A 22449-nucleotide genomic window follows, 5' to 3' on the forward strand; every position below is an offset into this window, starting at 1 on the left:
AAAAACAACAACTCTCATTTAAAAAGAGCCAGAACAAATACATCAAAAACAATGTATTTTTATCCTAATTTGTTAAGATTTCAGGCAAAACTGCAAAATTGTTGGTGTCTCATGGCGTATTTTTCCCCTATGGAAAAAAAAAAAAAAAATTCTCTGTAGAAAACACAGTTTAATCCCCAAATGCATTTTTCTGCTTCCAGTGGAAAACATTCAAAAACATTCAAAACATTGAGTCCTTGTGGGGGTGGTCCTGGAGGAGGAGAGGCCAGGCAGTGGGGGGGGTGGGAGGGGAAGGGGCTCCTGACGGGTGCTCTGAGATTATCCCCAGGGCCAGGCACAGGGCTGGGAGCTTTGAATAGGACAAATAGTAGATATCTCATCTATAAAGTCCACATACTGCTCTCCTGAATTTCCAAAGTGCTTTGCTGTTAGCTGCACGCTGCATGCGTGGCAATGCAATCACCAAGAAAAGGCAGCCTGCACCATTGCTGGCGTGGTGGCATTTGTATTTCACAAGATCTGGCCTCCAGAGCCTGTGGTCCAAGCGTCATCCTGGATCACATTCAGGTATGAGCTGGAGGGAGCACAGAACTCGTCAGCTCCTGAGGCAGCTGAGCTGTCCCCCAGGCTGCAGCCACCCCATCTCCTGTGTCTGGAGAGGACCAGCAGCAAGATCCCAGCCATCACCATCGAGTGAGTAATAATGCATGACCCAAAGGGGCTGCAGAGAGATTAGTTTCCGTCAAATGATACTCCTCTGGAAATCAAACTGGCTTCCTGGTGCTGACTGCGAAATAAAATAGAGCAGAATCGAGAGGTGGAGCTATAGGTCAGCGCGGCTGCACGGACTGCGAGGGGATTTTGCCTCTTTGAGGTCCTTTCCCTTTCGTCAGTGCCTCCTTGGAGGCGTCAGGGCGTTTCCTGCACAGCTGACTGCTTTTGTTGGTATTTTTATCTCTTCCTGCACGCCATGGCAGGGTGTGGGTATCTGCCACCAGCGGCAGCTTGCAGGCACACGGCACCGGGCCAAGAGGAGAGGGCTGATGGCAGACAGCAGCAGAAGGGCTCCTGAAGGACCTGCCTGGTGCCCTGCAAGGTGTCAGGCTGTGTGCTCAGCCTACAATCAGACCTCCCCTGGCTCCAGCCAAGTTTATGCATAGTACTTCTCCCATTTACAAGGCTCATAGCATCCTTACAGCAAAAAAAGGACACATCCTTCATTCTGCTGGCAAAGTAATTAGTCCTAACGAGCCCTGGTTCCAGGTTGGGCCAGCAAAGCATGAGGAAGCATCTGCCCCACTTGGGTGCTTGCAGCTGTCCGCTATCAGGAGGGCTGTGCTGAAAGAGGACAGGGGACACGGCACTGCCATCAGCTGTGCCTAACTCTGTCACCTGCTGCCATCCCCAAGGCAGCTGGGACACAGAGAGGTGACACCACTCAAGGAGACACTCCTGGACAGAAATTACTCTCCCCCTTGCTGAAAGCCCTGCCAGCAGGGTGGGCACAGAGGCAGTTACTTGGCATGCTGGGCTGCCTTGCCCCAAACACCTTCCCCTTACATTAAGGTACTGCCACCAGCTCTGAATTTCACCCGGCACGGGGCACGCTTTTCCAGTGCAAAAAGCACACCAGAAAGACGCGTACACAGCTCCCTGCGAGACGGTTCGCGTGCAGTGGAGCCCACGGCCCCGACAGAGGGCTCAGGGCGGCGGGGCGGTGCGGGGCGGGCCGGCACTGCCGGACAGCTGGCGCACGGGGTGGAAGCGCCCGGCAGCCGGAGCCGGGCACCGAAGGAAGGATGTTGGGGCGTACGCAGCTGCCGGGAGATGAGGTTACAATGCGCAGCTAAACAAAGATCCCCGCGAGGAGGAAACGGATCCCTCCCGCCGCCCGTAAGGTAGGAGCCGAGTGGCGGCCGCTTGACATCATCGGGCCGAGCATTGGATTACAGCAGGCAGGGACTCACCCGGCGGGGAGCAGAACACGCCCCTCGGCCCCACAAGTGCAACTTCATTTAGCGGCTCTCGGCGCGAGGAAGCCGCGAGCGCGGAGCTGCCCGCAGCGCCGCTTCCAGCCCCGGTCCTCCGGAGACAGCGGGACCCGTAAGTGCGGCGCCGGGAGCGGGGTGCGAGGGCAGGCGCTCGGCCGGGGGATGCCGGTGGGTGGTTTCTGCGGACGTAACTTGGGCTGCTCGCGGCGGAGCTTTGCTTTGCTCCGTGGAGCCATGGGCTGAGCGGCGGGGCTGCGTTTCGCTTTGGAAGTCGCCTGCTCCTGGTTTGCTGCGCGGGGAAAGCGGCTTTCGCGATCACAAAGGAATGCTCGGCGGCACGGCGACCCTCACAGGGACTTCCAGCATCCTTTCTGCCCTTCGCCCGTTTATTTTAAGAAACCGGCCAGACCTTACGATCTCTTACGACATAGCGGCTCGCTGTGTCCGTCCGGGAGCCGCTGGGCTCTGTGCCCGTGGCCACTCGGGGCTGCCCCGAGCCCTGGCACGGCCGAGAGCCTCACAAACGCGATGTACGCAGGCTTGGGACTCGCTGGCATCCAGCTTTCCTAGCAAGTGTTTTAAGAGCGGGATAAAAAAAGAACTGCTGTGTGGTGGTATTCTCAGGAGGCTCTGAAAATTCCTCCGGCTCGGTTCTGCGTGTCGCTCTCCTCTCTCCGGTTTCCCGCCGGCAGCTGGGAGGGAGCGCAACGCCTCGCTCCTGGAGGGACGGCTGGGAAACGTTCCCGTTGTGTCAGAGGGGGCAAAGGCACACACAGAATGAGAGCCACGCACGGCTGAGTTCTTTGGGGGAATGCCCATGGTGGCTGGAATGAGTGGACAAGCAAAGAGGCGATGCGCCAGTGTCAGGTGGGGCTCTGGGAGAGACATAGAAGCAGAAAGGACGGCTCCAAGGGAGCGTGTAGCCTCTCAGACTCTGGGCTGTGCTCGCCCGCGGTCAGCACAGCCCTCGGGGTGGCTCTGAGCGTGCTTTGGCTGTTGAGGCTTTTGGGAGGTCCCCTGCGAGCAAGGTGGGCCCTTCCAGCTGTCTGAGAAGTTGTTATATGCCTGCTGTAATGAGGAACAGTGTTTGGGGAAGAAGGGTGCACCGGGGATCCCCAACGGCTGAATTCATCTGTAGCACAGATACAGACTAAATGGCCACTTACAAACGTGGCTCTGCCAGTAAAGCTTAAAGTATCTTGAGCACAGGACAGGGCCCTGGGCTCCAAGTCCTCCGCTGCATGGACACCTTCCAGAGGGTGAGAGCTCCGATCCCTCAAAGAACAGGATCTCATTGCAGTAAAGCACATAGGCTGGCAGCAGCATAGCAGAAACACTAAAACCCAAAGACATAGATCCACATCTTCCAACAACTTATTTCTGTATGCACAGTGGCTGATTCTGACCAGGTGTAAAGGCTAAGAGGAGCTAGCAAGCACTGTTTTGCTTCCCCTTTGCCTTGCTCTCCTCTACCAAAGAAAAACTAATATACTTTTGAGCCTCCTTGAAGGCATGCATGCACACACACACAACCCTGCCATCCAAAAGACAGCTGTGAAAAACATTTTCCAGGTTGTTACCATCTTCTGGGACTCCCATCTTTCAGGACCAATTATCACAGCACTGATCCCTCCGACCAAATGCTAAGCATTACCCCTATCATACAGGGGCCAGGCACAAATCAGGTAGTTCTCCTGGGTTCATACAGGTCTGTACAGAAACAAGGGATCAATCTGCAAGTTGATAAGAAACAGCAGAAGCTGTACCACAGCTTTTTATTTGCCCTTTCTGTGCCACTCTGTTTTGATCTTCATTTTCACATTCAAAGCCTGAACATGGTTGTTGCTCCACAAGCATAAACTACTCTTCAAGTCAAAGCCATACACACAGACCAATCCAGACAAGTTTTCCAGCACAGTATCCATTCCTTAAAGAGGATGAGAGAAGGAAATAACGACCAACATGCTTCCAGCCAACTCATAAAGGGAGGTTGCTCCCCCAGGCTTACCAGTGCCAGCCGGTGCAATGGGGACGGTCAGCTGCTGCACGCACTTTGTCCCCAGCTCCTCCCAACGGCAGTGACAGAGAGGCACAGACATCACTGCAGGGCTCAGCCCAGGACCTGAGCAAGAAGAGCAGTGTTGGACTATGAACCATTTATTCCTCCATTTCAAAACCTGCGCTCCCTGTCAAGCCTTTGCAGCGCTCATTCTTGGTTTGCTCTGCATGTTCCTCAATGCCTTCTTTCCCAGCATGGCCCTGAGAGGTGCAGTGCTCTGCTTGGCTCCTCCATGCCTGCACATTGCTGGCCACAACCCGCTGCCATAGGAGCAGGCCAGCACTGAAATGCCAACAGTTGTTGATGTTTGCAGTGATGTAATAAGCCAAATATCCCCACCGGAGAGTCATCAGCTTTACTGCTATTACTCTTTCCACAAAGTGTAATTAGTCTGCGGTGCTCATTGCCTCTAGATATCACTGGCAGTAGGAGTTCAGAAGGCATTTTATTGGATAACAGATCATTATGTAGCTAGCTAAACTACTCTGCTTGTAATTATGAGGATATTGCATTTTAAGAATTATACAACCTCCTGGTTTAGGGCAATTAGTAACTAATGAAAAATATTTCATCATAATTACAAGTTTTCTTGCACCTCGGAGCCAAGGATACCAGCTGTATTTGGAGACAGGATACCAAATGAGATGGTCTTTCAGTCTGCCCAGGGAGGAGCCCCCAGGCTAATCAGTGATGCATTTGGATTGATGTTTACCTGTGAGTCAAGGTAACAATCTTCTGTCTGCTGCCATCACCTTGGGCAAAATCAGAAAGGACTTCCTCTCTGGATCAAAAGCAGCACCATAACATCTGCTGTAGAGAACACCGAATTCTGCCAAAAAGCACTCTGAGCTTCTTGGAGCATGTATTCATTTTGAAGCAATGTGGTGAGAACTGCATTTGTTTGGTGTGTATATACATGTTCCTTTAGGGTAACAGCTGAAAAAAGGCAGAGGCAATCTGGATCTCAAACTGTGTGCACCATGCTGATGGCAACGCCTTTGCAATTCACTCCTGAAGAGCAGCTATCCATTGGACATTTCCACATAGGTCCCTATAATCCATAGTGCCTAATCTGGTCCTGTAATGCATCAAAGAAACATGAATCATTCTTGACAAGTTACACCCACCCCACTTTAGTCCCACTGCAGCAGCTAGCCTCAGCATCAGCCTTAAGCCCCCACACTCTCTGCTTAAGGGAGTCTGCCCACGCTGGGTCCTTGCAGCTCTGCCCATCACCCAGGGCTGGGTGGATGGAATATGGAGCAGAAGATGAGCAGGGCATTCCACTTTCAAAATCCTCAACTAGGGCTGTGAGGCCCTACATGGAGGTGAGGCTGGGGCTGCAGGGACGGAGAAGAGTAGCTGCAAAAGGGTTCCTCTCTCCAAAATCAGCTGTTTTGAGAGAATAGGGGGCTTCCCCATCAGCCCATCAGGAATAGGATTGCTTAGTGATGGCTCTTCTAGTTCAGAGCATCCTCATTCCAATTTGCTTTAAGCATCTCCTGGCACAGGTCTGTGGATTTTGAGATGTTTTGCAACTCATCTGGAATGCCAGAGCTTTAAGTGTATGGGCTGTGTGACACAGGAGCCAGAGTGAGGCAGGAAGACAAAGGAGGGAAACAAAGGATCAAAGATTTTCAAAGCTGGTTTTCCTCCTTCCTGCTTTTGTTTTTCCTGATCAGTACCCCAAAAGGGTAATGCATATTCCCAGAGTTGTGGGAATGCTGTTTCTTTTCCTGTCCAGCATTTCCAACAAGCACTTCCCCATCAGTGGAATAAACAATAACAAAAGCATGTTGTCAAATCCTTGCGTCTTTGATTGGATACTGTCATGATCATCATTAGGATTTTCCACTTCTGTAAGCCCGTCATCTGCAGATTTCAAAGTCTTGCAGATATGTGAAACATCCAGTGAGGAAGGCGAGTATTAATAGTTCCACTTAACAGATGGGCAAAGTGACAAATAAAAGCAGCAAGTGCCCTGTCCTTGAAGCCGGGATGGAGCCAGTGAGCAATGTCTGGCTCCAACTATGAGTAAGTTTTAGAAGCGGGCCAAAGAATAAAGAAGGCGGCTGTAGATTTGACCTGGTTTGGAAAGTGATGAATTATTGCAGCCACAGTGATCCACAGCTCAGAGTAGGCAGAACTGCTGAATGAGCTACTGCTTGCATTCTTAAATGGTTAATTTCTTGCTTTTTGGTCTGCTAATATTTGTCCCTGGAAGCAAGAAATAAAAAACAACCAGCAGTCCGTGATGTTCCAAACTGTCCTAAAGCTGAAACAGCTGCTAAAATAAGCAAGTGTCTTGTTGGCTGGGCCCTGCAGGTCAGGAGATTGCAAGTCACCCACAGATGTTAAGGCCACAGAGGAAATGTCTGAGAGGGGCCTGGGGACCAAAGGAGAAGGCACAGCTGTGCGCAGAGCAACACAAGGCAAACCAAAGCAGCTGCCAGCACCAGGCAAGCTTCCCCTTCTGCCTCAAAGCAGTTGACGTGGAAGTTTCACTTCTTTAAATGGCAGGGGGCTTGCAAATGAACATTTGTACTCGCACTGCCAGCACTGAACCCCTCAAACCTTCCTGGGATGCCAGTCAGGTGCTTGTGTGCCGCAGTGCGCACACACCAAGATGTTGAAAGGAGAAGTAAAACCAAAAGGCAACTCTCCGTGAGGCCAGGCCACTGGGCAGGTTTTGCTCTTAGACCCAGCAGAGCAAATCACTTAGTGCAACCCCTAAAAGCCTTTCACTGCTCCTCTTGATACTCACTACCCCCAGATCCCTCCCATTAGTCACCGGTGGTGGGAAGAGCCGCTGAGCTTTATGCATCCTAACACCAGCACAGACACTGTTTCTTATGTTTGTTTTCCTTCCCCAGAAGCCGCTGCCCTGCTGTGTATGGAGCCTGTCTGAAATCATGCCCAAAAGGAAAGTCAACTAAACCAGGTAGGGATTCCACTACAGACTGATAACATCTTCCTTCATAGAAAAAATTTAATATAAGAAGGAAAAGGGGATTTTCCCCTTCCTGTTTTGCAAGAAGTCATTTGACCACCTCTGTATTCTGCACTACCAGTTGCTAGAAAGTTGCTAAGAGGGAACAAGCGCCTGTGGTTTTGCTGTAATGACTTTCCTGCTGTGTCTTCCATACCTCCCAGCCATGCACAAGCTGTGTCACAGCACCAGCTCTAGTCCACCCTGGCTGGGGACAGCCCAGCATCCTGCTCTCTCTGCTGCCTGCTCTGCACAGAGGGTCAGCCCATCAAAATGCAGGAGCGCCCAAAGCAGAGCTTCTTTTTACACTGGTGTTTAGAGTGAGCCTGCCAGCTCACACAGTCCTTCTGTGCTCACAGCCTTTCAGTCACCTTGCTGCTTTCTTGTCACTCACAATCTGGCTGGACTGAGCTGGTGTTTGCAGATCTGGCAGTGACAGAACTCTGGACTCACTGCTGCACAGACATTCACCCTGCAGGTCTCAGAGCAGCCCACCTCCTGCATCCAGCATCTTCCCACGCATGCTGGAGACCTCCCATGTCTGTCCATGCCCAGGCAGCATCTCAGTGGACCATAAAACACTTGGCAATCTGTTTAATTACAAGCTTTCCCTTCTGCAAGCATCTCTTTGTACCTCCTCCACTATTTCAGAGACATCTTGATAACCACTTCAGCTCATACCTGAGATCCCACATCCCTCATGAGCAGCATGCGGGGGTTTGCCTTGCTCACAGCAGGGCTCAGCAGCTGCTCCCATCTAATGCAGTGCCCCAACATCTTCCCCCCCCACCACAGCAATGCTGTGAGGTATGTGCACAAGGACAGGTGAAGCTCTGTTCAGGTGGGAGCTAAGCAAGGCAGCACAGCACCAGGACTGCTGCTTTGGGTGAGGGGAGATGTGGAACCATGTGGAAGGGCTCAGCTCTCCCTGCAAACTCGTTTGGAACTCCTGCACATCCCACTTGAACTGTCAGCAAGCAGTATGCCAACCCTGTGAGCTACACAAGTGATTTTCCTCCAAGCAGCAGCACAAATAACAGGTCAAACACACCCCAGGGAGCAGAGCTGAGCCCATTTTTCTAATTAGCCCACCTCATTCCAGTATAAGACTGTCCTGGTTTATTGCTAGGGAAGCAGACAGGGCCCTTTCCCTAAGGAGGCTGTGGAGCCTGTCGTACTGGCTCATGGAGGTGGGCATGAGGCGCAGCATGAGCATAACATCCTGTGGGCTGCACAGGTGGATCACACAGGGCCAGGGCAGAGCTGGGCTTGGGCCTCCCTGCCAGCACCATCATACCATAAAAACCACCAGCCCTACATACCTCCATGTTCGTAGAAAGGCCCCACCCAGCAGCAATGACCTCCTCCAAAACAGAACTATCTCTCCAGCAGCTGCTTTCTCTCCAGCTCCCTTTATACACAAGGGCAGCCCTGCAGGCTCTAGCTGCATCTCATCTCTCCCAGGCTCACCAGTATTTTCTCACCTGGGCAGCCCGCAGGGTGCTGGGCACATCCCAGACACAGCCTGGGAGGTGGTGGCACCTGGTGGAATCCGAAGAGCTGTGGGACTGTTGGGTACTTTCCAGCCTTTGCTGGAAAGGTGAAGTGAAAGCAGGGACTTTTTTTTTTCCCCGGGAGAGGAGACTGGGGGGATCCAAATGGCCCAGCCATGCTGGAGGGGGCAGAGGGGGGTTTCTGTGCCCATTACAGGTGGGAACAATGCACAGGTTTTTCTAGAGGTGGCTACAGCAGCAGCTGTGAGACTGCTACAGCTGAAGAGTTTAAAGTGCCTGCTATTACTCTGTTTTGAAATTTCACTCCTTAGCAGATCTTCCGCACAGCGATGGTTTTGCTCGCGTAAAAGCAATTTCACATATAAAGGCAGTTAGACAAGAGGTTGGGAGAAAGTGAGAATAAAAATAGTGGTGGGGTGGAGCTAGCACTTTGCAGCACTGAAGAGTGCCAAGGGTAAAAGTGCATGGGTGGGCTCTGGGCTGCATTATGCACATCAGGATGAGCTTTGGGAGGGGAAAATGGGAAGGGAAGTGTCATGGTTTTGTGATTTTTGGCTTTCGGTATTCCACATCATAACATCATGTGGGGCACTGGGACTTTAACTGTCAGTGCTCAAGTCCTGGGTACCTGCCCTGAAGAGAAGAAGAACTACATTCCCCAGGGGACCTTGCGGTCAGGGAGAGGAGGTTTAACTCCTGCAAGGTCACCTGATTTCTCTCTCTCGCCTGCCCTTCGTCATGGGCGCTGCTCCCATCTCCCTGCTGCTCAACTGCACTGCGCATCTCACCTCAGCCTTGTGGTGAGGCCTATCCGCCTTTCGGACATTCTCTCTCATTATATTTGATTTATTTGCTTCAATTCTGATTATATTGTATTATAGTGTGTTATCTTGCATGCCGATCATATACTTAGTAAATTAGTTTGTTTCTCCTCAGATCGGTGCCGCTGTTTTTAATTATTTTGGGGTCTCCTGTTTCCTTTTTTCCGGAGGCGCAGATCTGCGGATCCTTCCGCCCCGCTCGTCACGGAACCGGGCCGAACCAGCCCTTAAACCGTTGACATTCTTGGTGGAGAATGCGGGCAAAGGCTGTTTTTTTGCTTTTTAGAACGAATCTCTCTCTTCTCTCGGAGAGCTTCGTTGGGAAAGTTTATCTTTTTCACCGGTGCTCACTGAAAACTTGACCTTGAGAGTCTAGGCGGACTGCCAGTGTTCTGGGATATTTGTAAACTTTGAGCACTACTATCTTGCTTCTGTAAAGAGAGAAAAAAAAATGTTTTCTCTTCTAAAACTGCCTTTCAAGGGTCTGCATGCCATCGTTTTTTCTTTTTTAATGCTCAAAACATACTGGGCATTAATTAAGTTTGCCACTTTGCTTTATGGGGCAATAGGTATATACAATCGATTGAAACACTGATGGAAATATGTACTTGGTATCTGCATACAATGTGGTATACAACTCCAGAGGGAGCTGCTAATTGTACAGAACTTGTGATTTTTAAGCAGGCTCCCAGTCTCTCCTTTGAATCCTTTATGCAGTTTTTGAATGCTCACTTGATCACATTGTTAATCATCTCCCTGAATTTACTGTTCATTATTTCAGTCAGTTTTTGTACTTATTGTATTTTGAGGAAGCCTTCCCCAAAACCAGAGAATACTGAATGGCAGGGAGTGTGGAGAGGCTTGGGAGAGATTTTAGAGAGATGGACATCTTCGGTGTCATGGAACTTTACTCCTGAACACCTGAAAGACCCTGAAAGCTTAAGCATTTATTTGAGACAGGAATGTTGCAGCTCAGGCAGATCTGAGGAGGCACAAATGATTTGGGGCCTGGCTAATGCTTATCGGGCCTTATTCAATAGTATCCCAAAAAGGGAGAGAGTTTGTGAAAGTGAGAGAGAGTGTCTGAGAGCTGAGAGGGATATCCTCAAGTCCGAGAGAGATGCCCTCCGAATTGAGAGGGAGAGTCTCCAGGTCCAGAGAGAGAGTCTCCTAGTTGAGAAACAGAGTCTCCAAATGCAAAGAGAAAGTCTCCAAGCCGAAGGGGAGATTCTCCGAGCTGAGAGAAGGAATCTCCAATCTCAACGAGATGCCTTCGAATCCGAGCGAAACTCTCTCCAATCCAAACTCTGCACCTTCCAGACTGAGCGAGACACCCTCCAGTCTGAACTAAATAATCTCATAGTCGAACATGACAGACTCCAAGCAGAGCTACAGGGTGAGAGCATCGGGACTGACCAACCTGATCAACCACAGGAGGCATCATAATTGATGTCAGTCGCCTCTGTAAGAGGACGGAAAACAAAACGAATCTTGACTCAGTTAGAACAGAAGAAAGAGGAGGAAAGAGGTCCAGAGGATTGGCTCCAAGGTCTAAGAGAAGCACCCCTGAGTCCAGGTGAGGGGCCCTCAGTAAGACCACGGTCACCAACGCCTACAAGGGCAACAAGAAGTCCTGACAGAGGAAGAGGTGAGCAAGATATTGTTACCCTTGTTGATCGATCTCTGAAAATGAATGAAATTCGAAGTCTGAGAAAAGACTTCTCACGTCACCCAAATGAGCCTATTGCCACTTGGTTACTTCGATGCTGGGACAATGGGGCCAACAGTGTGTGGCTAGATAGTAGAGAAGCTCACCAACTGGGTGGCCTTGCTAGGGACTCAGCCATTGACAGAGGCATTGGTACATGCCAGAACCAGGCCTTCACCCTCTGGAAGCGGATGTTGTTAGCTGTAAAAGAAAGATACCCCTTCAAAGACGATCTGATGCCTGAGAAAAAGAAATGGACTAATATAGAAAAAGGCATCAGTTATTTGAGAGAATATGCTGTGGTGGAAATGCTACATAGCCCTGATTTCATTCCTGATGATCCAGACCAAGAGCATGATCCTGAGAGAGTCAGGTGTACACCAAACATGTGGCGTACATTCACAAAGACTGCACCAGAAAAGTACACCAGTACATTTGCAGTAATGTATGGCAGAGGGGAAAGGAGACCCCTTATAAATGAACTGACCAATAAACTTCAAGACTTTGAGTTACATTTAAGCCCTCTACGAGTTTGTGTTTCAGCCATTGCAAAGGTAGCTGAAAAGCTGAACAGAATGGAGAGCAAGCAAAAAGGTATCACAGACAATCTGTCTACCGTGCCTGATGCTGATGGATCCATGGTGGTAACAGATACATCCAATGGAGATCAGAATTCCCAAGACAGCCTACTGGAGGGACTGATCAACTTGGTTTCCTCCCAGCCGGTGTCATCCAACGTCTCAGCTATCAAAAGAAGACATCCTCCTGCTCGAGCAAGTGACAGCAGTAAGACCATGTCACGTTTTGACTTGTGGCATTACCTACGTGACCGTGGAGAAGATATGAAGAAGTAGCATAAGCAACCTACTCCTGCACTTCAAGCACGGGTAAAACAATTACAAGGCAAATCAACCACCAAGGTGAACTTCTCCAAAAAGGTGATTGTTCCAGTTGCTGCAGACAACGGAGGTAACAAATAGAGGGGCCCTGCCCCCAGCCAGGGGGAGGAAAGGGATAATAGAGTTTATTGGACTGTGTGGATTAGATGGCCTGGCACATCAGAACCACAGAAATATAAGGCCCTGGTGGACACTGGTGCTCAGTGCACCCTAATGCCCTCAAGTCACCAAGGGACAAAATCAGTTTATATTCATGGGGTGACTGGGGGTTCCCAAGAGCTGACTATGCTGGAGGCCGAAATCAGCCTCACTGGTAAAGACTGGCAAAGGCACCCTATTGTGACTGGTCCATGGGCTCCATGTATACTTGGTATTGATTACCTCAGAAGGGGATATTTTAAGGATCCCAAAGGGTATCGATGGGCCTTTGGAATAGCTGCTGTAGATACAGAAGGTGTTAAGCAGTTGTCTGTTTTACCTGGCCTATCAGAAGATCCGTCTGTTGTGGGGTTGCTACGAGTGGAAGAGCAACAGGTACCGATAGCTACAAAAACGGTGCACAGGTGGCAGTACCGCACCAACAGGGATTCTTTGCTCCCCATTCATAAGTTGATTCGTCAACTAGAGAGCCAGGGAGTGATCAGCAAAACTCACTCGCCTTTTAACAGCCCCATATGGCCAGCGCGTAAAGCCAGTGGAGAATGGAGGCTGACGGTGGACTACCGTGGCCTGAATGAAGTCACACCCTCATTGAGTGCTGCTGTGCCGGACATGTTAGAACTCCAGTATGAACTGGAGTCAAAAGCAGCCAAATGGTATGCCACCATTGACATTGCTAATGCCTTTTTCTCCATTCCTTTGGCCAAAGAATCTAGGCCACAGTTTGCTTTCACCTGGAGTCGTTTGCCCCAGGGGTGGAAACACAGCCCAACCATTTGCCATGGGCTGATCCAAGCCGCACTGGAACAGGGAGGTGCTCCTGAGCACTTACAGTACATTGATGACATCATTGTGTGGGGCAACACAGCAAAGGAAGTTTTTGAGAAAGGAGAGCAAATAATCCAGATCCTTCTCCGTGCTGGTTTCGCTAGTAAGCGAAGCAAAGTGAAAGGACCTGCCCAGGAAATTCAGTTCCTAGGCATAAAGTGGCAAGATGGCCGTCGTCACATCCCGACAGATGTGATCGACAAAATCACTGCCATGTCTCCACCCACTAATAAGGAAGAGACACAATCGTTTCTGGGCGTAGTGGGTTTTTGGAGAATGCATGTTCCAAACTACAGCCTCATTGTAAGCCCCCTTTATCATGTGACACGAATGAAGAATAAGTTTACATGGGGTCCTGAGCAGCAGCAGGCTTTTGAACAGATTAAGCAGGAGATAGCCCGTGCTGTGGCCCTGGGGCTAGTACGGATGGGACAGGGTATAAAGAACATCCTCTATACCGCTGCTGGAGAGAACGGACCCACTTGGAGTTTGTGGCAAAGAGCCTCAGGAGAGACCCGAGGCCGACCCCTGGGATTCTGGAGTCGGGTGTACAGAGGGTCTGAAGAGCACTACACTCCAACTGAGAAGGAGATCTTAGCTGCATATGAGGGGGTTCGGGCTGCTTCTGAAGTAGTCGGTACTGAAACACAGCTTCTTCTGGCACCTCGACTGCCAGTGTTGAACTGGATGTTTAAGGGAAAGGTTCCCTCCACCCATCATGCTACTGATGCCACTTGGAGTAAGTGGGTTGCGTTGATTACGCAGCGAGCGCGGATGGGGAACCTCAGCCGTCCAGGAATCCTAGAGGTGATCATGGACTGGCCTGAAGGAAAGAAGTTTGGAACACCACCAGGAGAAGAAGTATCACATGCTAAAGAAGCCCCACCATACAATGAACTACCAGAGAATGAAAAGAAATATGCCCTGTTCACAGATGGATCGTGTCGTATTGTGGGAAAGCATCGCAGATGGAAATCTGCTGTGTGGAGCCCCACACGACAAGTTGCAGAGGCCACTGAAGGGAAAGGAGAATCGAGCCAATTTGCAGAGGTAAAGGCTGTCCAACTGGCCTTAGATGTTGCTGAGCGGGAGAGGTGGCCAATGCTCTATCTTTACACTGACTCATGGATGGTGGCAAATGCCTTATGGGGGTGGTTACAGCAGTGGGAGCAAAATAACTGGCAAAGAAGGGGTAAACCTATTTGGGCTGCTGAACTGTGGAAAGACATTGCTGCCCAAACAAAGAATATGGTTGTAAAGGTGCGCCATGTAGATGCTCATGTGCCCAAGAGTCGGGCTACTGAAGAACAGCAAAATAACCATCAGGTAGACCAAGCTGCCAAAATTAAGGTGGCTCAAATAGACTTGGACTGGCAACAGAAGAGTGAATTATTTCTAGCTCGGTGGGCCCATGAGACCTCAGGTCATCAAGGAAGAGATGCAACATACAAATGGGCTAGAGACCGAGGGGTGGACTTAACTATGGATGCCATTGCACAGGTTATTCATGACTGTGACACATGCGCCACAATTAAACAAGCCAAGAGGATGAAACCTCTCTGGGAGGAAGGGCGATGGCAGAAGTACAAATATGGGGAGGCATGGCAGGTTGATTATATCACCTTGCCACGATCTCGCAATGGTAAGCGTTATGTGCTCACCATGGTGGAGGCAACCACTGGGTGGCTTGAAACATTTGCAGTACCCCATGCTACCGCCCGAAACACCATATTAGGGCTTGAGAAACAAGTCCTGTGGCGACATGGCACCCCAGAAAGAATTGAGTCAGATAATGGGACTCATTTCAAAAATTCTCTTGTAAACACTTGGGCCAAAGATCATGGCATCGAGTGGATTTATCATATCCCCTATCATGCACCAGCCTCTGGTAAAATTGACCTCTACAATGGGTTGCTAAAAACCATGTTGAAAGCAATGGGTGGTGGAACATTTAAGCACTGGGAGAAGCATTTGGCAGAAGCCACCTGGTTAGTCAATACCAGAGGACCAATCAATCGCGATGGTCCTGCTAGCTCCCTACATACTGTCAAGGGAGATAAGGTTCCTGTAGTACATGTAAAGAACATGCTGGGAAAAGCGGTTTGGGTCCTTCCAGCTTCTGGGAAGGGCAAACCTTTTCGTGGAACTGTTTTTGCCCAGGGACCTGGGTCCACTTGGTGGGTGATGCAGAGAAATGGGGATGTTCAGTGTGTACCACAAGGGAATTTGATGTTGGGGGAGTGCAGCCAGTAATTCCATGTAAATATGCAGATTTTTGTGTGTGCGTGGGTTTAATGTTTGGTAATTACTGTTTGTATATATATTAAGCATGATGTAGTGATGTAGAATAAGGGGCACCAGCTCACATAGCCTAGGACAGGCTCTGTACCTGCCCCAAATCTGGCTCAGCTCCCTTTGCTGGAAAGGCACTTTTAGGGTACTCCAGCTCTGCCCCAACAGAGATGCTGGAAGTCACTAACCCTGCACATTTGGGGGCTGTCCAGGCTCTGTCTCCCTGCACCCTGTGGCTGCCCACCATGGGGACACCATGAAGCTGTGGGATGTGGAAAATAAGCTCAACCTGGGAACCAAACACAAATACAATTGCTGTCACGGCAACTGTCTCCAGATGCACGGAGAGACCAATTATTTCCATTAATCAACATGGTGAGAAGCTGCAGAAGAGGCTCATAATGCAGATGAGGTTTGGATGCTAAGGGGAGGGAGGAGCCCTGGAAAAGCTCAGTTGTCAAGGAACACTGTGATGTTTCCCATAGTGGAGGATAACAACTGGCATCCTTGTGCAGCCAACGTGAGGCTGGAGCGTGAGCCAGGCCAGCACTGAGTGACGCTAATGAAGCGGTGTCAGTGTGTGCTGGGGGGAGCTGAGTAGTGTTCCCTGCTCCCCTGGGACTGCTGCAGCATGTCAGCCTGCCCTGGGTACTAGGGGTTGTCTGACACTGTGAAACCCTGCCAGGGCATCTCCTGTGTCTGCTGGGAGCCAGGTGATGAACAGGGGGGCTGGAGCTGCAGAGGTACTGTGGGACAGCAGGGACAGGGGTGTGGGTCCCTGTGGCCAGGACGTGCTGAAGGGCAGAAAGGAGGGAGAAGCTAAACACAAGGTGTGTCAGGTCCTAACCCCTACAGGAGCTCAAGCCAAACATTAAATCATAGGCTAAGTAGTGAGTTGCCAGTGCTCAAATGATCTTCATACTGCAAAATAAGGCCAAAGTAAACTTTGGATCTGCTTTACACACCAAGCCTCCATCTCCCTGCTGTAAATCCTCCCCTGCTACGTGAATGACATTTTTCCACCAAGTTCTGGAGAACCCTAAAAGTTCTGTTCTTGAATTCTTGCAGTGCATGGAGATGCTGTGATGTCAAACAGCATCACCCAGTTTCTGGCACTAACCTAAGCTCAAGCGCATGGGAGGGTCTTTGGCCATGGAGAGGTCTGGTAGGCACTGGCACAGGTCTAAAAATACTCCCTAATCCTGATAACCCAGCCATGGAGCCCTCCTGCTTTGATGTGCAACTTCTCATGCATGTTCCCAGACCAGAGGCCATGGAAAATTCACTGAAATTCCATCTGGAAGCTGTCAGACAGTTGGTGGAAACCCCCTGACCTCAAGTGCTGACTTCTGCCCTGTGGGATTTTTTCCCTCTCAGCTGGATGAGGATCTCACAGCGGGGAACCTCGCAGCAGACTGCAGGGAGCACAGAGATCCTGGTGCTGCTGTCTCTGTGCTCTACCAGGCTCCCTCTACAGTGAACTGTCTTATGCTGTAAATATTTTACAAGCCCAGCAGGGATACTGGGTGTGTTTTGCTGTTGTTATGGATCTGTCCCCAGCAGGACTGCGCTACTAATAGCCCAGGTACCCAGGAATGAAAGGGGGGAGAGACACAGCATGGAGAGCTTGAAGGCACCAAAATGCTCTGTGCCCTTGTCCATGCAGGTCTGCAGTACAGGGAGATGTGGGATGTGATGCTTAAACAGAAGAAAAGGGTCAAACCCCTCTTCCCCTGCTGATCTTTGGTAAAAGGAAATTTCAACCCAGAAACACAGCCAGGTTTAGATTGGCTTTGGGGGCTTTATGCTTCCCAGGGGCAAAAGGCAGCAGTTTGATCCTTGGCTTGGACACCAAGAGAGCAGGAGCTGGCCTTGTGGGTCAGAGATCCTATTCCAGCCAGAACCCAGCCATGGGCACAGAGGGGTTGGCCGCAACGGTCACTTGCAACGGGCAGCAGCAGCAGCAGCAGAGATGTAAGTGTGGGGCTCCAGTCCCTCAGGACTTAGGTTTAACATCCCTCTGCCAGCCCTTGCTGGCTGTGGTCATGGGGATGATCCTCAGGTGCCACAGGAATGGAGACATCTTTGCGTGGCTCCAGAATCCGTGGTAGGCACAGGCTGCTCTGTGCTGCCCATCGCCTGGGTGTTTAGGAAGAAAGATAGGGCCCCATTCCCCACTCTGTAAAGGGAAACAAGGTGGGCTCAGGTGGTTCTTGGGGCCAAGCGATGCCAAGAAGCCCCTGCTGTGTTGAACCTTCCCACCTCCTCCCTTACAGCCCCTGCTGTGCTGTGCTGGCTGCCCTAGGGGTGAGGATATCCAAGCAGAACTTGAAGGCACCCTTTACCATGTCATGCCACCTGTGCCACAGAGAGCTGAACAGAGTTTCCTCTGACACAAAAGTCTTCTGTAGTTTGTGCAAAGTCAGGTTAGAAGAAGAGCAAAATTCTGAGGAAAGCCTGAGGTAAGAAGAAAAAACTTCCAGTTTAAACCTAGGCAAGGGGCGGATACAGCATCACGTGAAGGGCTTCCTTGAAACTGGAGTCCAGGGCTGGGTGTGCCTGCAGAGTCCATCCGAGCCCTCTGACTCAGGTGTGGGCCACATTTAGTCCATGGGTGCACGGCTCTGTGTCGAGTTTAACCCTCCCATGGTAATTCCAGGCCATTGTCCACTTGAAAGAGGCACTGAGTCACCTCAAAAGTCCTTCTTTCACGAAAAGGTATCCTGGGGATGGACTCTGACTGCAGCCCAGGGCTGGCAGCAGAATCTCTGTAGTTAACTGAATGGGCTGTGGCAGTCTCCAGGGTCCACAGGGGCCCCTTGGCCCCTGGGAAACCATGGCAACAAATGTCTTGAAGATAAGAGAGAAGAACAGGTTAGACCAAATAGGAGGAAACAAGACATGCCACATGTCCATTGGTCAGAGAGAACGGTAATAGCCCTAAGGCATGGGGAAAGTTTTAGGAAGGATGTGCTCCTTGCAATTAACGCCATTTTGCCGCTCACCATATTGGTGTCATGAAAAGCGTGCGAAACTGACCGGGGCTGTCGGAACACTTTCACAAGGGGACTTCAGTCAGGGTCGCCGAAACAAAGGCGACAAATCTCATCCTTGTGCCACACCTGTGCCTGCGGAACTCACACTGCTGCAGCCCCATACATCCTGCTTCATTCCCGTCCTCACAAGATATTATGGAAAAATAAGCTGAGGCCAATCAGCAGGTTTGGCAGAAAGAGCTTATCTCAGCACGGTGAGTGAGCTTGAAACTGCGGGGTGTGGGGAGCTGCCACACAATGACATCCACGGTGACACTGCTCCAAATGAGCTGCACAGGCAGGGAGCCCCTCTTGTCCATGGCAGATGCTAACAGTTCCCCCATACCCTACCGATATGTTTTGCATCTTCCTGGAGCCGTGAAGACGCTCCTTGAAAAAATCAGGTTTCCCCCTGAAAATGGTGGCGACAGTTCCATCACCCCTCCGGGCGGCAGCAAAGCGAGGGGAAGCGAAAGGCAGCGCCCGGAGAGCCGCGCACCGGGAGCCGGCGGGGCCGCCCCGTGAGCCCCGGGCACTGCTGCGGAGCTCCGGCGCCATCTCCCGGCTTCTGCGGGAGCACTCGGTCCGTGCGTCGTTCAGTGCGTTCAGACGGCTTCCCCGGTAGGGAGATGAGTGTTGAGCAGCTTTTGTGCAGGAGCTGAACAAATGTCTCAGTGGGACAGCAGCGCCGTGACACAAAAGCAAGTGGATGCAAGATGTTACGCTTTTTTCATTAGCCAGCGGTGTTTCTGATCGGCTCCTCCTCCAAGTACTGACAAAACCAGCAGGGCAGTGGGCAGAACAAGTGGGCCACTGATCTCCAACTTCCACACAGAAAAGCAAGCCGGGAGCCAGGCTGAGTGAACAGGAGAAGGAAGCAGGAGCACCGGATTCCCAGCACGGAGGCAGCACGTGACCTGCTGGCACCCAGGCACTGGGATGCTTGCAGTGTGTTCCCAAAGCTGCCCAGCTCCCCGCACCGCAAGCTGCCAAACCAAACCCTCAGCTAAATGAAGCCCTGAACACCCATCAGGCTGTACCAGGAGCTGGCTGGTGGCTTGTGCTCATTGTGAGCCTTTCTTTGCACTCTGTGCTTGGCACAGGGCGAGCAAAGGGATCCAAAACCCTTGCAGTAAGGTTGATTTTCACAGGGTAAAGTGCTGCTTTTCTCAAAGCTGTCTCACTTGACACATGAATGTGACAAACACAGCAGCACTGATGCAACCCCAGTGCCTGCAAAGCTCACGAGCTCCTGGACCGTTTGGGTGAGTGCATGCTAGAGCCCTATTCCTGATTACAAATTCTGGTCAGTTCACCCCTTCCCACCGCAGAGCCAAATTCAGCCTCCATTCAAAGCTCCCAGGGCAATTTGAGGAGGAAGGAGGGCTTAGGCCAAGCTGACATCAAGCTGAAATGCAGAGCTTTGAACCTAAGGCAGCCCCCTTTCCCCAGAGCAGCAGGCACATGGTGACAAAGCTGATGACAGCAGAGCCAGCAGGAGCTCGTTTCCTGAGAGTTCAAAAGCTGCTCTGACAGGGCGCGGAGTTACAGGGACTATTTTTTCATGCTGTAATTTAACTCCGTGCAGTAACCTAACCCAGATAGAGCCATGGCTCAAGGCTGGCCGAGCACCCTCAAGCTCAAAGCTGTTCTCTCTGCAGGATTTTGAAGGAGCATAGAGATGCGATGGAGGTAGAGTCCAGCACGTACACAGACTTCATTTCCTGCGACAGGGCTGGCCGGAGGAACGCTGTCCATGACATCCAGCGGGATGCAAACACCATCAGCATGCGCAAGCTGACCAAGGACATCGGCGAGCTCGGCGTCGAAGGGGCAGGTGAGGGGCTGCAGGCACTGGGGTGGCTCAGGACACCCCGCCTGGGTGGGCACAGCCTGAAACTACAGCAAAGCAAAGTCCCTGGGAGCCAAGTGTGGTGGGGGACACCTGGGAGGATCTTTTACAACCAGTGCCATGGTCCCAGTGCATAGCCACCAAATCCAGGGCCTGTCTTTGGTTGCTTTGTAGGGGTACTGGTGTTCTAACAAAGCAAGCACTGAGAAACAGACTTCTCAGGGCCTCGTACACATTAGATGCACCTTTGGCTTCATAAAAATCAAGTGTGTATGTGAGGGGGTGTGGTGTAACCCCAGCTGTAACTCCTAAAATGATGTCTGGGCATCTGTTTACAATAAGCACTAAGTGGATCTCAGCTGGCAGCAAGCAAGCTGGGTACCTGCCAGGCTGCCCATGTGCAGTTTGCCCTTTACAGGTTAAACATAGAGAGCACACTCCTGCTTTGAAAGGGACTCTTGGTTTAGAGCTGTTCTATTGATGCACCCTGAAATAAAGTCCTGACGCTTTCTTTTGAGCACTGAGGTTCCCTCTCAGCATGGCCAGATACTCTGTTTTGAGAAGGGCTTGTGCTCTGAGAGCATGATGAGATAACCCAATACATTTAAGCTGAATATCTGTCTCCAGGTGGGCTGCAACAGGGCTTCAGCTGTCAAGCTGAATAAAACCAGCTGTGGTTGATGCCTGATCACTCACGTCCTCAGCAGACTGTAATTGTGCTTTCCTCCCACTCCTCCCTTCTGCAGAGAGTGAAGAAGCCAGCACCTCTTCTGAGAGAGACCCTGCAGCAAGACCAAAGGAGCAAGAGAGCAAATCCTCCCCATGAGAGCGCACAGGGGGTGGGATGGGGCTGCAGGAGGGGCTTGCTGTGAATGTTAAGCAAGAATTTGTTATTGAATCTGTGGACAAAAGCCAACCAGGACCAGCAAGATGTCTGTCACATGCCTCTGCTGCAACCTTTTTGTTTCAAGAACTGCAAGATACTACACAAGGACTGGCACCTCCAAAAGACTTCTGCTCCCATCCCTGATGACTTAGAGCAACACTGCAGTGTTTGTAGTGATATGAGCCATTCTCAAGATGCCTTAGCTGCAATTTTCCCCTATGGGAAAAAATATTTCAGTAATAATATACACTTTCCTGTCCGAGGTACCTTCCCCCTTTGCAAATTTAGACTATTATTTATTCTGTTTCTGTAGGTTAGAGGTTTAGATGATTGTTTTCTCCATGCACTGCCCTCATCCTGCATCTCACCCCTGAGCTGGCCTCTGGACCAGGGCGGGCAGCAGCAGGCACCTGCCAGCTCTGCACCTCTGGCCAGACCCATGCAGCCCTGGGAAGGACCAAAGCACAGCCCCACGTGGATGAGCTCCACTGACAGACCCAGCAGCATCAGCATCTTTTCCTTTGGGTTTTAGCGTTTTAAGGTATTGTTAAGGGGGGGAGGAGGGAGGGAGAAACATTTTGCTGTTTTGACTGTTGAAATTCAGGCTTAACTTTGCAAGCTGTTAGCTGAGATTATCTCTGGTAGGATCTCACACCATTCTTTTAGGAGACATGTTTTGTGTTAAAGACGGTTTGATAAAACTATATAAGCTGTTGGAATAAACAACACAGCCTTTAAGTACTGAAGGTGTTCTTCTGCCTGGATGTTTCTTCTTCCTTGGTTTTGCCTTGTGACAGATCAGGCTGCAGAAGGTAACACTAGCCCCTCATGGGCAGATTGGAATCCGTATTACAAGCAAGGACATCCACTGCCTGCATTTCCCCACCCAGGGGCCTGGCAAAGCACTGGAACAGCTGCAGCCCCACAGGCATTGCTGGGTCCTGAGCAGGGCAGGGGCTGATGTGAGGAAAGCTCCAGTGATCACACAAGCATCTCCTCCACAACCTTGGAAAGAACTGAACACACGTTTGGGATTTGTCAGAGCAAACAACCCCATAAATAAGCAGAGAAGTTGCTGCCAGACAGAGGGCGAATTGCCCCCGGGTCTCCAAGAAGCAGTGGCCACAGGGTCAGGACAGAAATGGATGAGACAGCGACCTACACAGGAACAAGGACTTGGCAGCCTGGCGGAGGCTTCATCTGCTTCCTTGGCACCAAGGAAGCTGCCAGGATACTATTACAGCTCTGTTCCCAGGCGGTGCCAAGAGCCTACCCCCTTCTACCCTTGGGGCACACCAGCAGGTAGCTCCTGTCCTGGCTGACGGTATAATTTGGGCTTTAAGCTCCATTTATAGCTCTCCTTGCTTGGTCCAAAAAAAGCTTGGTTCTAACAGCAACATTCTTAAATGTAATGAT

General features: G+C 50.8%; 1 protein-coding gene across 2 annotated transcripts; it reads left to right on the plus strand.

Annotated features, from left to right (window-relative positions):
• Positions 1-1745: 1745 nt before the first annotated feature.
• PKIG (cAMP-dependent protein kinase inhibitor gamma) lies at positions 1746-21779 on the plus strand. 2 transcript variants are annotated; one of them, XM_042832288.1, is made up of 4 exons: positions 1746-1898; positions 6924-6991; positions 19957-20132; positions 20894-21779. In XM_042832288.1, the coding sequence occupies exons 3-4, from the start codon at positions 19982-19984 to the stop codon at positions 20971-20973; spliced, it is 231 nt and encodes a 76-aa protein (XP_042688222.1). In that variant the 5' UTR covers positions 1746-1898; positions 6924-6991; positions 19957-19981; the 3' UTR covers positions 20974-21779. The 2 variants fall into 2 exon arrangements, with proteins under 2 accessions (XP_042688222.1, XP_042688220.1); XM_042832286.1 differs by lacking the exon at positions 1746-1898 and adding an exon at positions 1916-2103.
• The last annotated feature ends 670 nt before the right edge of the window (positions 21780-22449 follow it).

The sequence above is a fragment of the Centrocercus urophasianus genome, unplaced genomic scaffold, assembly GCF_019232065.1.
Source record: "Centrocercus urophasianus isolate 14NV4802_14NV808 unplaced genomic scaffold, USGS_Curo_1.0 seq_38, whole genome shotgun sequence".
NCBI lineage: Eukaryota > Metazoa > Chordata > Aves > Galliformes > Phasianidae > Centrocercus > Centrocercus urophasianus.

Coding starts and splice junctions, on each gene's coding strand:
- PKIG (XM_042832288.1), top strand. CDS start 19,982: ATGGAGGTAGAGTCCAGCACGTACACAGACTTCATTTCCTGCGACAGG. Junction 20,133..20,893: donor GCTCGGCGTCGAAGGGGCAG/GTGAGGGGCTGC, acceptor TCCCTTCTGCAG/AGAGTGAAGAAGCCAGCACC.